Consider the following 18,120-nt stretch of genomic DNA (forward strand, 5'->3'; position numbering starts at 1 on the left):
TGTCTGTCAGCTTGAAATTTGTCTGGATTTTGCATGTAGGGCGTGCAGAGGCATTCCCTTCCTTTATTTCCAAGTCTAGGGGCGATCGCTTTGCCTGACCTGGTAAAATACAGAGGTGAGGAGTCTTAGCCTTGTGTTCTCAGTTTATTGTATTGTGAGATAGTATATCAAACTCTCTTTGAGGATTTTTTCTTAACAGAAAACATAGGCCTTTTTTCTGCTGTTTTAACAATTTAGTGACAATTTGCACTGAAGGCTTGTGGGGGTAGGAGACTGAAGAAGGGTGTCCAGAAGGGAAATCTAATAGCTCACTTTTAGCCCTTCCCTGTGGAAAGGGAACGGGGAGGAGAGAGGATTTCGCTGTAATTCTGTCTCCCTTTTTTTTTTTTTTTTTATTCGAAGACATGCAAGGTGGGCCTTAGATCAGTCACTCGGCATCTGGCCGCAAGTGGGAGCCGTGGGCCGTCGCTGTCGCGTCCCGCAGAGCGGGGGCGGCTGCCGCCAAGCTGACACTACCGCCCCCCGGCCGCGGGCCCGGCGCAGGTAGGTGGGGGCCGCGGCCGGGCTGTCTCCTCTCGGGAAGGGGCGCCCGGGGCTGTGCGCCCTGCTCTCCCCCGCCCCCTTCGGAAGCGCAGGAAAATTGTTTTTAAAAAGGCGGAGAGCTGCGGAAGCGCATGTTTTAAATTAAAGGACGGCCAGCTGCGGGCGTGCTGCAGGGACGGGACTGGGGTCCCGGCCCCCCGCGCAGGCCGCCTGCCTGCAGCGGCGCCTGGGGCGGCCGCCTCCCCGCTCTGCCGGGCGGGCGGCGGGTGTCTCCACGGTTCTATGTTCATATTTGGCGTTGGCCGCTGGTGCCCAGGAATTTCCCGTCATGCTCCCCGGGCGGCGGGCCCGTCACTGCGATCCCGGGGGGCGGGGGGGGGCCGGGGCCGCTCGCTCCCTCGGGCCTCTCCTCATGCGCGCTGCGCCGCCGTTCCTATCCGCGCTCTGCCTGGCGCTGGCGGCCGCTGCAGGAGCCGCAGGTAGGAGCCGCACCGCCGCGGCGGGCAGCTGGCCCTCCGCCTCCCCGCCGGCCTCATGCCGCCGCGCCGCGGGGAGGGCAGGGCGGGCTGGGGGGCTGCGGCGGGGGGCGAGAGGAGGAGCGGTCCCGGCGGCGGGGGGCCGGGCCGGGCTGGGGCGCACCTGCCGGGGCTGTGGCAGAGGGTGAGAGAGCGGGCCCCCGCTGAGGGAGACTTCCCCCCGCCCCCCCGGGCCCTGCTGGTGGCGGAGAGAGGGGGGCTGGGGTCGGTGCTCGGGTTGATCCCCGTTTCACGGAGCGAGCCCCTGACAGTGTTTCCCCTCCCTTCATCCCGGCCGTGCCGCTGTGGCGTCCCTGTGGCCGCCGCAGCGCCTGAACCCACGGACATAGCGCGCAGACCCCAGGCTCCGGGTGTCCTTTGCCGTAGCTGCTGCTTCTGACTCAGAAACGAGGTAAATAGTTTCTGGGATGTACAGCAAAATAGTTGGCTTGGTGAAGCAGTGCCTGACCGAGTGCGTAATTAGTTCAGTCCTGCTGCGGTCGCCTACTCGGTAAATTGTGCTTCGTTGGTCAAAAAAGGAGCTTAAACTTCACATGCGCTTTGGGAATTTTGTTATATTTTTTAGGGGAGCTCAGTGTGGGTTTGTGCTCGCTTGCTGGGTTAGTTTTGTGTTAGGCTAGTGACAAATATAGTTGATGCAAAAAATAAAGTATAATTTCTTAAAGTATGATTTATTTCTTAGTGTCCCCCTTCCAAGTTAGTGTAGCTCTACTTGGTGCTTCTTAATATTCCAGGAAATAGAAACTAGACTCAATTAAGCTTCCTGTAATATTTGACAAATTTGCTATAAATGCTGACTTTTCTGCTTGAGCTGAAATTCCAGTTATCGTCCCCTTAGTATAAAGACTGTCTGAAGGCACAGTGATCTTATATAGGGATAACTGTTTTAAAGATACCAAATCTAACAATGGATGTCTACAGATAAGGCTAGATGCTGACTGTTACCTAGTAATAAATGTCAGATCCCTGTAAGAGTTCTGACCTCAAACACAGCTTTTAGGAAAGTATAGAGCCTTACATTACATATGTCATGCTTTTAGTTCTTTGTGTTTTAAGCTTCTCGTTATTACTATTAAAATGGTTCTGAAACTGCACTCTCTTGAAAGATTAGTGTCAGAATGAGATACCTGCAATAGGCAGATATTTTGCCTTACCGATACAGCTGGTTTACAGCAAGCGATCTGTAAATGGAAGAGCTGGCTCCACTCCCACTATGGCACAGTGCCGTTCATCGGAATCTAGCGTTTAATGCTTTGAATTTGTCCCGTTTATGTTCTTGCTCTCACTGAATTGACAGAAGTGCTTGCTGTCTTATTTGCTGATGATTCCCAACTTTTTATTGCACTGCTGCATGCCTTTGCAGTTCGTCATGGTTCCTTGTCTGCCAAATTTGGTTGGTAACGGTGCCCTTTAAGTCTGATTCTGGAAGTAGTTTCCATGTGGCTTGTCATCTTAATCAGACGTTTGCTCATAGTTTCTAAAAGAATCGCCTGCCTTGCTGTAGACATGGCTTATTTTAGAACAGTATTTCTTAATTGTCTTTTAAAATTTATGTAGGGAATTGAATATGGTGAATAGCTTACTAAATAATCCTAGAATTTCAAGATGAAAGAAGATTTTTTTTTTTTTTACATAAAGTTCTGTGTTGATTTCTCAAAATCGCTAAATCTAGCAGAGTTAAGGCATATAGGTTCAGTCCAGAATGTGGTTGGTTGGTCCTTTTCCTGTCTGACATTTCTTGGATCTTTATCATACGCACTTGAAAAAATCTTTTAGGAGGGAAAAAAATTTCTATTTTTTTCCTGCAAAAGCACAAGCATTAAAAGTAGTGCCTTTGTATATGGGGTAATGTTTCTATATTCGGTAGCAAAGCCATATAAAGTAGTTGATCCTAGACAAAAATAAAATCTTTTGACTGAATGACCTTGCTTATTTTTCCAAGTGGTGGTGGTTATATGCTGTCACAGGGATTTGGCTAATACAGATCTTTATGTTTGTACATACCATAATAATTCCTTACAGCTGTTTGATAAGGTAATCTTGCACATGAGAAAGATATTGGTCCTTTGCCCTGATATTTATTAAGGTACGGGAGGATCTTGTTTACCTACTCATGTTTTGTCAGCTTTGTAAGATGATACTTGTTTCTATGTCATTGGAGGTCCAGCCTATTTATTGCATAAAAATGCTAGAAAATGAAATTTCCCTTTTAGGTAGATTGTTAAAGGTTCCTTTGTTATTTATTTTAAAAGAGGGGGGAATAGGAGGGAAAAGAGGGAGAGAAGAGATTGCTCTGTTAAGGATTTAATCTTCTCAGCCAGAAGGTTAAGAAGTCTGCCTGTCTGCATCCGACTGGCATCTCTACAAGCCAGCGATGCAGTAAAGCCATCCAATTTTGAGAGCGCTTTCTTGAGCTGCGTAATTCAAGTGAGTGTGTCCTCATTACAGAGCAATACTGAAGCTACATGCAACATTTTCCCCTTTTTGTTCTTTTTCTGTTTTCATTAAAAGCCGTAGTTTCGGCAGCACCCAGGCTATGAACTTAAGCTGTGGAGGCTTTAACTGATGGGAAAGTGGCATAAAAATATCACCCTAGTTATAGCTTCGTCTAGCCCTTACTTGTTTAAGGGTTCCTTCAGCCAAAAGACCTCAGATAAGTGGAGCCACAAATTCCTGGTGTATTTATGACAGTGTGTTTAGGAATTACTGTAGAATAAAGTCAGATATGGATTTTAGCTTTCCCTGAGTAACTCTGAAGTTGGTATGCTTGTTTTGGAACAGATGCCAAGTGTAGATGGAAATAGGGCGTTTCTTGCTCTGGAATAATTGTGTCCATACATGGAGTTATTTAGAGGCTACTTTCTCTACACAACACAGAGGTCTTTAAAACATAATAACAACAACAACAAAAAACCCTGCTGCTTTTTTTTTAGTGTCGTATAAAGTAGGAAGTGGATACTGGTTAACTTTCCCCTCCCTCACTCTTGTCACTTCTGTAGGATGGTATTATTATCTTTTCAGATACTTCATTGACCTCAGAAGGATCTTAGGTTCTCAGTAAATATTAATATGGGCTAGCTTAAAAAAAACCAAAAAACCCATAAAACTAAAGATTTAAGTCCTCCATGGAAATTTGTGAATGTATAACCAAGTAGCAGTGTTTTAAAAGTAATTTCCAACCAACCACTTCAGGGAAAAAAAAAAAGGGAACACGTATTCCATCATTAACTTCTACCAGAAGATGAAGAATGTCATTCTGGGCTTTAAGGGGGATTTTTGTGTCCTTAATCTGTGAAGATGGTGATCCTTATGTGTGGTCTGAAAAGAAGGTACAGTAATTCTTTGGGAACATCATTTATGATGAGATAATTGGAAATTATAATTTATCTACTTAGCTCCAGCCTTATGGTTCTCATTTAGCAACCTCAATTCCAATAGCATTATCTGAAAACCACAGTCTAGCAACTGGTGCTGGGAATAAAGAGGCTTTTCTCAGTAAGGACTTTAAGAACTGAGGAATTGAAACGATACTAGCCTAAAACAGGCAAGAACAATGCATAAACTTCTAAGATGCTAACACAGCTTTGCTGTCTTCACAGACTTAAATTATAGCTTAGTATTGTTTTGTAATATGATAAATAGCCTAAATATTTCTTTATTTAGTCTGAGCAGTGGAAATGATCTTTCCAGTAAGTTTTGCATTTAAACATGATTCAGCTTTTGAGCGTTGCACAGACAAAGTCTAAGGACAGGACTTCTGCAGAGCTCCCCAGTTCGCTCTTCCCTTTCAGTAGCATTTGAACATCAGGATTAATGATTTCTTTAAAATGTGTGCAGCAGCTTAGCAAAACACACACAGTGTGCTAACGTGTTGTTTCGTTGGAAAGTGTTACCACATCCATGAAATCTAACAGCAATGTCATGCGTGGCATTTGGAAGTATTTCCCCAGGGATCTCTTTAACTCCGTGTTCTTCCAAACAAGGACAACGCCTTTGCATTTCACCTGATGGAAAACAAATCCCTACTACCAGGGAATAACAATAGCACTGATGGAAGGTAGCTGCCAAATGCCACCGCTTTCACTCCAACTGCACAATGAAAATGGAAAAAAAAAATCAACACAAAGAACTCTAGCAGCTTCCTGGGGAAGTGATCTGTGCCAGTCATCGCCAAAAGAAAACAGCCCAGAAAATATTCCGTCTGGCCAAGGGATTGCCCTGTTCTTGTTCCTCTCTGTTCCCTGGTGTGCAGTTCTTGGGGAAATCCGCAGGCAAGGCTGTGCCTCCAGCTGCACGCACGGAGAGCCTGGGTGATTTTAACCACTTCAAGGACCTGTGCGGTGGATTGGCTGGGGTGAGGGCTGCACGGATGTCCCTTTCAGTTCATGTGGCAGGTGTCTGAACAGTGTGGAAAGTCGGCCCTTAGGTTTCTTGCGGCTGGTTCAAGAGCAAGTGTTGGTTTGATGTAAAGTCACTGTACTTGCCCAGATAGGGTAAGAAAAATGGTTAACTTTGTACAAGCAGGCTTTGCCACCTGGGTCAGATTGTCACCATCCTGCTGCTGGGAGGAAGCTTGATATTAAACATAAAACCAATGCAGATCCCTCCTTCTATGTCCTGATGATGACCAGTCATGACTTGCACCTAGTTCAAGTCGAATTTGTACTAGTGAGCGATCCAGCAGTGCACTGATCCAGTCTTAATGAGGCCAGAACCAAAGCTTGCAGATCGGATTGGTGAGGCTTCTGCTCCTTCACGCCAATGGCACCGTGAGTAGCCATAGTACAGGTTTGTGCAGGAGAAGGGAGTAAGACAGTAGCAGATGCATAAGATGTCAGCCTGGGGACAGATGGAAAAGTTGAGGTGGATCAGTGTGAAGTTAAAGCAAATGCAGAAACTCCACAAATAAAGTGATTTGGGTTTTCTGTAGCTTCATCATCTCTGCTTTCTAATGGCTGCAGGAAAATCAGCACTGTTTGGCAGTATTTAACGGCTTGCTGTGGGAACTGTACTTTTAGACTGTATACTCAGTTTTTGTTATTTTTTCAGGATTAAAATCAGTGTTTCATAAAGTCTTTTGTATATACAGTGGAAAGATACTCTGTGCTGACGGCATACCTTTAAAAATCTCTTTTCCTAAGAGAAACCCAATTATCTGTGTACATACTTGTTCTGTGTGCTCACTCTTTCACTTAAAAGCAAGCACAACTAAGGGACGTGATCTCCACTGACTTGTGTAGCAAATTAGTTGCTCATTTGGGAAGGGACCCAGGGGACACTTCTGGTTTCTAGTCTTCTACAGAACCTGGCATCACCTTGTCCAAAAACTCTAGGCAGCTTTGCTACTTGCCTCTGAACTTGAGAGGTGTGGAACTGTACCAAACGATTTCAGTGGTTGTTGAACCATGCTGGGAAGGATTACAACGGATACTTCGCAAGACCGTAAGACTCTACCTGTGAAGTCCTTTAAAATGTGAAATACAGTAGCTGTCTGGGGGAAAACAAACCTTTTTTGTTGCTCTGTTACATACATAATACATTTTTACGTGAAATAACACAGTCAAGTAATAACTATGACAGTAATATAGACAGTGTAATAGCTGAGCGATGTAATGCTATTTAAGACAAGATGCAGGTTTTCAGAACTTTATCCTGTCTCCACAGTCACTCTTGTAGACTAAACAAACCAAGTTCTTAAATTTTTTTTGCGGGGATTTGGCTTTCTGAACCACTCTTTTTTTTTTTATTTCTCCTCTGGACTCTCCCCAATTATCTCTGTCCTGTGCCCCAAACCAGGAGTGTATTCCAACTGATACCTCACTGCTGCTGAGAAGAGCAGATTTCCTCCCCAGGCCCTGCTATTATGTATTACGCTTCTTAATAAACTTTTTAATAAACTCCAGATTGTCATTTACCTTTTTTTTTTTTTTAATAGTATCACACTGTTGACTCAACTTATTGTCACTGTAACCTTGACATCCTCTTCTGCAGTACTGCTGCTGGTCTAGTACTCTTCCTTTTGGTTTTGTGCATTTGAGGATTTCTTTTAAAGTCCAAACGTGGTTCTTTGTACTTGGCTGTACTGAATTTAAGCTCACTGATTTTGGACCATTTCTCCAGTTTATTAAGACTATCTTGAGTTCTGCTCAGCTCTTTAGAGTGCTTCACGCTCCTTGCAGGGTGATGTCTCTGCAGTTTTAGTAAGACTACTTGCTGGGTTTTGACCCTAGTCAGTAGGAGAAGCGCTGAACAAGCGTGTTTTTTCAAGAAGCTCTGCAGCTGCTTTATAGGACTTTGCTCCAGAAGGAAGGTGCTTTTCCAGTTTGCTCTGTCAAAAAGTATTTTATATTTGACATCTGTTGGATTTACTGCTTTCCTCCTGCCTGTAGAATAGAAGGAAAGAAGGAAAGTATGTTGGTTGATGGGATTAGATTTTGGCAAGTCCGTCTTGGTGGCTTATTGCTTTCTGATTTTCTGTTGCGTATTTATGGATTCTTTAGTAATTTGTTTCAAAAGCTTTTTCGGTGTTGAAGGTAGGCTTATGGCTACGTCATTCACTAATCACTCTTTTCGCCCTTTTTAAAAGTGGGTATTGTCAGCTTACTTCTGAGCTTTTGGAAAGGCAAAAGCCTTTCAAAATCCTCCAAGGTGCTTGCTCTTTTCTGAATGATTGCTCCAGCTTGTTTTCCAAACACTGTAGGATAAATTTCCTAACCTGTCAGAGGAGGAAGAGCAACCTCAGACAGAGGTTATCGACACAGAATAGCTCCATCGTCCAGGAATGTAGTGATTCAACATCAGTGTGACTGATTTCTGATAAACAGTCTCCAGTTTATCCAGCTAACGCACCTCAAGTGAGTTCCTAAGAGTGAGACAGAAAGCTTGATAGATTTTGATAAAGCTCTGAAAAATAAAAAAAAGCAGCTTCGTTGACAAGATAGTTCATTGCAGATCCAAGTGACTGTTGTGCTCCACTGATAATCTGTGTGCAGAGGAAGGTCTGTGCAAGAGGTAGAATAGTTTAAATTAGTCACTGCAACTACTTCAGATGATTACCTCTGTTGTTTCTTTAAAAAAATCCCTCAAATATACTGCCATGGAAGGTCATATGGGCAGTCAACCTATTCCCAAACTGGTAATGTTACCTGCGTTGCTTTCTTTGTATTTCGTTACAAATAGTAAAATTTGCAGATGGGCTTAACCGATCATCGCTTATGGTTTATTTCTTTTCTTACTTGTTTTGCCTAGCAACTACATACAATTTCCAAACATCTAGATAAGATATCTGTGAGTATCTATTTAAGTACACAGATAAGAGAATGAGAATCTTTCTGTGTATATATACCAATACCATGTAAATAACATACTGAACAAATATATCGGAATTCAAACCAGTAATTATTGTTTCAAAAAACCTTAAGGTGGACGTAGAGCTGGTACATCCTTTGTTGTTTGATTTTGACAAGGGGTGCTGAAGGTTTGCACACTCGGCACTAAGGTATGCTGAAAGGAACGTTGGGAGGGGAACGGTCCTGTGCTGGGGACCGAGGATGCCATGGGGGCATGGCTGAGTTGCTGAGGAGTTTCTCATGTGTTAGTGAGAGTGGTGTGAAATGTCAGGACCAAGAGGGTGAAGAGGGACTCTTAATTTTTTAATGTTTTAATTGTAGGACTTCCTTTTTTGGAGTGTGAACCCAAGTAGGACAGAAACAAACTGCATTTTGGGGCAAGGCTCAGTGAAGCTCCTGACAGCAGGCTTTGGCAGGAGGGGGCTGCTGTGCTGCTGCCTCTGCTGAAGGAAATGGCACAGATGTCACTTTTAAGAACAGGTTATGCAAAGAAAACATCCAAGTTTAACTTAGAATATTGATCCAAATGGGAAGCTGAACTACAAAGCCTTGAGACTAGCAAAAGGCTGACAGAAGAGGAGAATGAACTTGGCAGCTGCATTGTTCCTCCCATGTCCCACCAAACGGGACGAGCTGAACTGAATGGTGTGCCCACCCAGTGAGCCACGGGCACGGGCAGTGTCTGGGGGGGGCTCTGCGCAGGACTGCGGCGCTAGTGGTGCAGGTGGCTCGCGGGGTGAGCCTGGAGATAACCCCAATATTAGCCCTGTCATATGCACACTCTAACAGAGCAGGAGAAAGTATTTGGTTTTTTTCCCAAAGGTAAGTACTACTTGCTGCACAGCAAGGTTTTGCATGGTTACTGGTGGCTGCAGATCAGCTGGCAGGTATAGGATGAGTATTTTTGTCTTTTGAATACATTCAGGGTTGGGAAATGTGAGCTGAAAAAGCTGTAAGGTTTAATATTTTCGGTCAATTAAAAGAGGTGGAAGAGACACCTTCACATTTTGGAGACTTGAGAGACAATTAGAGAGAAGGGAAATAATCAAAGCAGGTTTTAAAGTAATATGTTTATCTAGAATTAATACTGATTTTATTCATGAATTGAAAAATAGCATTAGGATGCCTAGAGGTGCAGATGCTTGTGCCGCACATCCAGTCTAAATATATTTACCTAATGAAAAAAAGTAAAATGCTATGTTTGTGCATTTTTAAACTGCACTGGAATGAAAATCAGAATTCAGCTTATACAGATTCCAAGTAACATTTTTCATTGAAAAAAAGTTTCTTTGGACATTTTCTCTTGTAAGAAGGAAAAAGAGTCCTGAATAAATGTTTTTATCCCAGTAATTACCTTAATACAAGTAGATGTACATATAATCCTGGTTATTAAATAGTAGCAGAAAATTTTGTGTAAAGTTACATATTTTTTGCTAATCAACATACTTAATGATAGCCTAACCAAGTGAAGATTTGTATTAAGAAAATGGTGTTACAGAAATTTAAATAAAAGTGTTTGTTAAATTAATCCACCTTGGGCAGTGGTTTAAAATAAAATAATCTTTGTATTTGAATCAAATTTATTGCTGTTAGGACAGAAATAGTTTTCTTTGCTCTGTCACTTTTCAGTCATTGACATTCAGTATTAACTCACCTGATTGTACTGTAAGTTCAAAGGAGATTTAAAGTATAAATACTCTCTCCTTATTTCCTGTAGTGTCTTCTCACTGCTATTTATAAAAATAAAAGTACTTCTCTGACTAGGGAAGACTTAGGAGTTTCTGGTTTACTTGATGGAATTTAATTTTGGTATGGATTAGATGTTGTTTTAATTTTTTTTCAACTGCATAAAGGTTCTTTGGTTTTAGGATGGTTAATGTTGTTATTACAGTGTGTGAGCCATTCTTTTATGGGTTTTGCGCAGTATCAGAATTTCTTCATGCTATAATCTTTTTAAACTATTTTTGGATAAAAGGCTGAGGTTTTCTTGTATATTCATAAGGCTGCTCTGCATACCATCATGACACAATCTGTGTTGATCAAAGGTACATTTTTAAAAAGTGCTTTTATTCTGTTGACATGCGCAGACTTCTGTGTGCTGAGGATGTTTTTGAAGGATGTTGCTTGAAGGATGATACTCAATTAATTACTCAGGAGACTGTAATACCTAAATTTATAAAAGGGAGATGGCTCCTCTCTGTGGTGATGAGCGGTATTGGTTTTTAGAGAAGGCCACGTAGAAAATTTCCATGTAAGGGAGACTGCTGGGGAGAGATTGGCAGCTATGATGTCTTTAACTCGAAATGCTTTTCTGGTAGCTGAGATGATAAAAAAAGAAACAACCATTCTGAATTGGTCTGAAGTGCAGTTATGCTAGCTAACAGAGAGCTCATAACTAAATTGTATAAACCCCATGCTTTACTTACAAGCTTTTTACAAAATATAAGACAATACTCAGGTCTGGTTCACAGTCTGATCTAAAAATTATATTTTCTCATGTAGTAAATTATAAAAATACAGGGAGATAATTCAGCTTTCAAATGTTTTGTGCTGAAGAATTGAATGCTGAATGAAATGATACAGGCTGATGTCTGGGTAGGATGTGGGCCTATGTGTGTCTCTTGCACTAGTAGTTTATTTTTTTAGTAGGGTGCATGGCATTTATAGGCACATTATGTGCATATACATGAGGATAGATATTAGCACCAACTGCTTTTTCAATTAAAAGTATTTTAAATATCTTGAAAATCTGCTGGCTGGTAGACTTACTGATTATTTGTTAGTAATTTCCTATATACACTGTAATAACCCCATGGCATCTGATCCTGCATTGAGGATGCTTGTTTGCTGTTGTGGCTGGGACCGTTGTGTCTTTGGGTTGTTTTTTTTTTATTCCCTGATACAGATTTTACACTGAAAGCTCATTAAATTGTAGGCCAAAACCACAGCTGAAATCACAGATGTTTTTATCTCTGATGTGTTCAGGGACCTTGTCTCCTTCAATGGACTAGTAAGTGTCATTTCTACATTTCCTTGCAGTGCCTTATAAAACGGGGTCATCAAATTTAACTCATCTGCCACGTTTCAGAATTCAGCTTCTCTGTGCAGCAGAAGCAGCAGCTTCTTTCACCGCTCCCGCGCTGCAGCCTGTCTGTGCTCAGCGTGCACCCCTGTCCCGCACAGCAAACTGCTGCAGGGCTGGTTTTCACTCGTCCCATTTTAGGAACGAGTGAGCGAGACAATGCTCTTTTCAAAAGAGTGTATGTTTTTGATGTTTAAGGTTGGAAGTCCTGTAAAGTCACACCAGTTCTCAGCTGGAGGCTTTCTCTTTGCTTTGTTTTTGTGAGATATTCTACCTAAGAGAAACAGCTCATATCACGTATCTATTGTGTATCGTTACCCAGGCAAATAAGCTTTGTAAGCTAAGGAGGAAGTCCACTGAGTTACGGAGTACTGTGTAACACAATTTAAAAGAACTCCAATGCTAAATGATGTATTTGTTTAATCTTCAAAATTAGTCTTTTTTTCCTTTGAGAAGTAAAAACTAGTACAAAGTTGGTTCAGAAAAGCAGAATAGAAATTCATGTTGAAGGGCTTCTGTTCATTGCTAAAAAAGAAAGTTGTATTTTACCTTCTGGTAAATGATGCATGGGATTTTGTCCTGAATTAAAAATAGAGAGAATAGAAAGCTTGTTAGCTGTGCTGTGTTGGTAAGCTTGACGAGTGTGGTGGGTTGACCCTGGCTGGAGGCTGGGTGCCCACCAAAGCTGCTCTATCGCTGCCCTCCTCAGCTGGACAGGGCAGAGAAAATACAACGAAAGGCTCGTGGGTCGAGATAAGGACAGGGAGAGATCACTCACAATTGCTGTCATGGGCAAAACCGACTCAACTTGGGAAAATTAAATTAATTTTTAAAAATTAAATTAATTATTACCAATTGAATCAGAGTAGGATAATGAGAAATAAAACCAAATCTTAAAACACCTCTCCCAACCCCTCCCTTCTTCCCAGGCCTAACTGCACTCCCGATTTCTCTCCCTCCTCCCCCCTCAGCAGCACAGGGGCACGGGGAATGGGGGTTGCGGTTAGTTGATGACACATTGTTTCTGCCACTCCTTCCTCCTCAGGGGGAGGACTCCTCACACTCTCCCCCTGCTCCAGCATGGAGTCCCTCCCATGGGAGACAGTCCTCCACCAACTTCTCCAACATGAGTCCTTCTCACGGGCTGCAGTCCTTCACCAACTGCTCCAGCGTGGGTCTCTCCCACGGGGTGCAGACCTTCAGGAACAGAGTGCTCCAGTGTGGGTCCCCCACGGGGTCACAAGTCCTGCCAGCAAACCTGCTCCCACATGGGCTCCTCTCTCCATGGGTCCGCAGGTCCTGCCAGGAGCTTGCTCCAGCGCAGGCTTCCCACAGGGTCACAGCCTCCTTCAGGTGCCTCCACCTGCTCCGGCGTGGCGTCCTCCATGCGCTGCAGGTGGAATCTCTACACCCCTTCATCCTTCCTCCATGGGCTGCAGGGGAATCTCTCCTCTGGTGCCTGGAGCACCTCCTGGCCCTCCTTCTGCACTGACCTTGGTGTCTGCAGAGTTGTTCCTCTCACATATTCTCACTCCTCTCTCTGGCTGCTATTGCCCTTGGTGGTTTGGTTTGGGTTTTTTTCTCCCTTCTTAAATACGTTATCCCAGAGGCACTACCACCATCACTGATGGGCTCGGCCTTGGCCAGTGGTGGGTCTGTCTTGGAGCTGGCTGGCATTGGCTCTGTTGGACATGGGGGAAGCTTTAGCAGCTTCTCACAGAAGGCAGCCGTGTAGCCCCTCCAGTACTAAAACCCTGCCACGCAAACCCAATACACAAGGCAAATATTGGTGGAGAGGGAGAGCATACCTACTCAAATCAACCTGATACTAAAAATAGGTATCATGTCTTCAGTGCTAGGGTACCTTTTAGATAGCTCTATCCACAGCAGTAACAGAAGTTTTTAAACTTTGTTTCTTCTTTTGGTACTGAAAATGAATTCTTTATTGGTGAGCAACACAAAAAGTTTTCAGGCTTGCCAGTAGGAATTGTTAAATTAAAAGGTTATTTCCAGAACACTTGTATCTCATCATCTGAGCACCAGAAGCAATTAAATCTTTACCACTGTGCTGAAGAGGACTGCCTGGAATGGAAAAGATTAGATATTTTTTAAGATGTTGAAAGGATTGTAATTCTCAGAAAAGACCCATTTAAGAATAGTTTATGACCATTGTAGTTATAAACTTGCTGCCGTAAAAGGACTGGGCTGTATGTTGGCAGGCTACCAAGGCAGGGAAAATGAAAGTGCAGCTCAGCTCTATTTTAGTGCATCAGATCTGGGAGGAGCAGGAATGGACGGGGGGGGAAATCCCAATTGACCTATATTTACTCTCCTTTGGGAAGTATTGTCAGTCATAACTATTGGGAAACAATATGCAATCTGCAAATGACAGATGTGTGAGTGCTTGCAAGGCCCAGAGACGTGCTGATTTCTGCCCTTAGCCAAGGATCCTCTTTTCTCCCAGGCTTGGGGACTCCTCACTTGTTTAGTCTCTTCCTCTCCTTGGGGTGTCTCTGCTTTTTCTTGTCTCTTTGCAATTCTGCTTTTCTCTTCCCATTTCATCTGCAGGAATGAAATCTTCCATTTTACACCCCTCCCTAAAGACCAAGGCAGAGTCCCTTGAGGAAGGACTCTCTTAACTTTTGTATTACTTAAAGGAGAATTAATTAACTCCCTCCTTCCCTTGTACTCAGTTTAGCACAGATATCCTCTTCATCCCCACTGTATGAGGCCATGTCCTTGGCTGTTCAGAGGGGACCACTGCCCTGCTGTGTGCTAATGTTAAGTAGGTAAAATAAGGAGAATTCAGTCTTGCAGTTCTCTCCTCCATGGGAGCAATTGCAGAACGGGGAGGCATTAATGCACTTTTCCCCTTCTCACTTTTCAGGAGGGTACAACCTTCAAAAAACCCTTTGTTTTGATTATCCTCTCAATTCTCAGGCCTTTTTAATTTGGCCCCTGGACACACCTCTGGGCTTTAGTTACACCAGCACACCAGCCTCTTTGTTGCCAACTTGGTTTTTCACTAGCTGGAGAGGGGAGCAATGCAGTGGCCAGTTCAGGATACAAAAAGGGGTATTCCTGTAAGGGACTGTGAGGTCCCTATCTGTGGCAGCTGATGGTAGAGAGAATGTTAGCTCAATTCAGTAATTAAATAAAAATTAAGTATAGCTCTTTGTTCTCTGCTCAGATGTAGTGGTTTTTATAAGTATAAATCACTTTTCCATTCTGGATAACCATTCTAATATAAATGCAAACTCACAGACATATGGAGCCCTACCTCCTTACTTAGCATATATATTCTTTTTTTTCAACAGTTGTAATCAGTGAAATTATCCTGAATTGTGTGCAAAGGTTTCAGAATCTGGTTTATTTTCCAAGATTTTAATGGTTATTTTATTGGAAAGGTCATCGTTTCAGCCTGCACGATAATCTAAAATCTATTGTGGGAATCTCATCTCTCTTAGATGGAGGAGCAAAGTCTGGGTATTAAAGCTTGGACGAAAGGCTGCACTCCTAAAAAGACCTCTGATTCACCTCAGTGGGAAACGTAGACGCAGCCTAAGGATGGAGTATGGAGGGTGCTTAGTCCCTAAGGCTTTGCTTCTCACTGTGTATCAGAGTAGGACACGGGGTGAGCAGGTGAGAGTGTATGTTCCCATTATAGGGAGAGCAGTGCTTCCATGCTGTCTGATCCTTTCTCGTCTTCTTTTCCTGCTTTCTTCTATTTCTTTGTCTGATCTCAACCTCAAGACTTTTCTTCTTCCTCCCCTACTCCAGCTGTTAAAATGATAACTATAGAAAATATTGCTACCGAAGCTTCCCAGCTAGAATATGAAAAAGATACTTTAGTAACATTAATAGACTGGGCCCTATTACCCCTTTTCATGTGTTGCAATGGGAAGGGTTTAAAAACAAAATCCAGCATAAGAGAATATGTAGAAATCAATGAAAGCAAAAAGGTTTTGAACATTTTTTAGGTTCCTTTCTTATAGCAGTAGTAACTTCAAGTTTAAAGCCTGACGTTTCCTGGTTTTTCCACTCAAATATTATGAGGTATGGCAGTAATTACCTCCTTTATCAGGGCACAATGTAAACTTCCTAAAAGTAGACTGGATTGCCGTTCAGTTTGCACATTCCAGCACAAACAACCTTGGAGAACATGCTTTAATTGAGAGTGTTAAAAGTGAAGAGGGAATTCAGGTCTAATACTTCTCATTTCTGTGGCTGTAATTGAGAAGCTAGTATTATGGCGGGGGGGAGAGGGAGAGGGGAGGAAGGTATACGCAGACAACTGTGCAAGTTAAATGCTACAGTAGTTTTGTAGACCTGTAAGGCTAACACAATTAGTTACTTTTAAAATGTTTTAGGCCTCTTCAGTAAGCCTTTGAAAAGCTTATAATTATCTTTATGATGTTTTGCTGCATGTTGTTAGCTGTTAATGATTAAAGTATTTTACTCTCATCAGACAGTGAGCTTTTGCAAGGTATTTTAATAGCAAATGACAAACTTGTGAAGACACCTTATTTGCATTATCAATGGATATACAAGCACATGAAAAATCCAGAGCCTAAAATCTCTCTTTAAAGGTGAATTTCCAAAGGCTTTGTCGATTACTTTTGCAATTTTGTGCTGAATGCTTCAAATACAGTACAATGCATTGAAGCATGCAGCTGTCCAAAAATATAAAGAGCAGAAGTGCATATTGAGAGGGTGTGTGGTTTTTGAGGTCTGAAGGCTGCCACCTCATTGTTCTAGCAGGCTGTTGGGAGGCCAGGACAGAAAGGATGGTTAGCCCAGGCAGTGAGGTGTATGTGTGTGAGGAGAATACTTGGTGCACTGCAAAGGGTGCTATCTTCAGGATCAGAGATTTTCTTGGATTGGAAGGGGGAACTGGAACTCTTCCCTTCTCCTTTCTCCAATAAATAACCGGCAGTCCTTGTCCCCCTGCTGAAAAGTTTTCCTGTGCTCCAGTCTCCTGCCACAGCTGGCAGCTTGGTGATGGTTATTGGGCCAGACCCCATTAAACACCTCCTTATAAGCTATTCAACATTGCCTTTACCCCCACCCCCTCCACCTTAGCACACACCATGACAAACCTAAGCTATTTACTGCAAACAGTAAAGTCCCTAAAAACTACCAAGTGCAACACAGGGAGCAGGAGAGACCAAGGGCTTCAGCATTAGCAGAGAATGTGTTAAGGGAAAATGGCTATGGAGTAAATAAGTGTTTAGGCACAGAAATCCATGATACACTGAAATACTTGCTCATGTGCTTCTCTCTAGGCTGCCCTTTTTGTTCCTGCAGTGCCCGGTGCTTGCTCTGTTCTGTCTGCTGAGTCTGAGTGGCAGCAGCTTTAGGTGAGCAAAAGCCAAATAAAACAAAAAATGCAGATGCTAAGGCTGGAATAAATGTATATATTAAATATTCCACTAAGCTTTATCAGTGAAACATTTGGTTATAGTTTGATTTATGTCTAAATAAATAAATAAAACCTTTGCAAAACAACTGTTTGAACTTACTGCTGGACTGGAGAAGCTTAACAAAACAAATAGTAATTAAAATTAAACTGTTAATATAACACTTGAGTATAGAAGACTCACAGGCCTTTACTGTTTTCTAACTTCTGGTTGTTTGGGTTTCTCCAGGATGGCAATATTTTTGCTCTTTTGTTTTTTTCCAGTGATATCGAAACTCCTGACATAAGAGCCTGGCTCTTTGGCTGGTCTGTACCTATCTCTAATTGTTTCCTGCCCTCAAAATGGGGCCAGAGACTTGGAGGTGGGGGAGGGAAATTGGAAAAAAAGTAGAAGCCTCAAACAATTATTAAGGTCTCATTATTGGGGGGGGGGGGGAAATTGTTCCCTTAAGAATTTGTGTTATTTTTTAATTTACTTGTAACGGGCTGAAACCTCACAATTTTCTTGTGAGAACTGGAGTTCTCATGTAATTTTAGGAATTCTGGACCTGAGTTGTCAGGAAAAACACTGAATATGGAAAAACTTAAACCAGTAGTGTTATCAGCTCCTTAGACCCTTGGTGTTTCCCTAAAAGTGAGATGTGATAATATCAGAATTTAATCTTTCAAGTTGTCCCTCTGCCAAAGAAATTTCTCTAGTTGCCAACAGAGGTTGAAAAAACATAACCTGAGTATGTACAAAGTTCTTAATTTCCGAAGGACAAATTTCACAGACCCCCTACGTTATTTTTTAACAAATCATGTTTGGTTTGGGGCTGAATTTGTGATTTCTGGATGTTTGCAATTGACAATCTATAAGCTCTTGAAAGCTGGCAGTTCTTCAGCATATGTCTATATTAGGGTATCAGCATCCTAAGGGTAAGGCTTCCCTGGAGTTACAGTGTGTATCATCCTAGCAGAAGGGTCCTGAAGACCACCTAATGACGTAGTTACCGCTGTATTTATATGATGTGTATTTATAAGATGTTCGAGCTATCTCTGAGCATAGCGTTCATTTTACCAGAGCCACATAGATGAAAGGTGCACGCTGGCCTGTGTTGTGGCTAGATTAGAGTGAAGTGCAGTGAAGGGAGTTCCAAAAGCTCTGGTGACACTGGGGGACAACTGTGGTGGAGCCAAGCAGTGTCCTAG

General features: G+C 42.6%; 1 protein-coding gene across 4 annotated transcripts in view; it reads left to right on the plus strand.

The window, feature by feature from the left end:
- Positions 1 to 525: 525 nt before the first annotated feature.
- MSRB3 (methionine sulfoxide reductase B3) overlaps positions 526 to 18,120 on the plus strand; it is an 86,795-nt gene continuing 69,200 nt past the window's right edge. The window contains exons 1-2 of one of the 4 annotated variants that reach the window (XM_054845389.1): positions 1,008 to 1,022; positions 1,388 to 1,470. Coding sequence is in view for 1 of the 4 variants with exons in the window: in XM_054845405.1 (XP_054701380.1) it covers positions 956 to 1,022 (67 nt within the window). In the remaining 3 variants the exon portion in view is untranslated. Of the gene's footprint in view, positions 544 to 888; positions 1,023 to 1,387; positions 1,471 to 18,120 lie in introns of those variants that run through there. The other 3 variants (XM_054845397.1, XM_054845405.1, XM_054845414.1) reach the window with 3 other exon arrangements.

This window comes from Grus americana, chromosome 1, assembly GCF_028858705.1.
Source record: "Grus americana isolate bGruAme1 chromosome 1, bGruAme1.mat, whole genome shotgun sequence".
NCBI lineage: Eukaryota > Metazoa > Chordata > Aves > Gruiformes > Gruidae > Grus > Grus americana.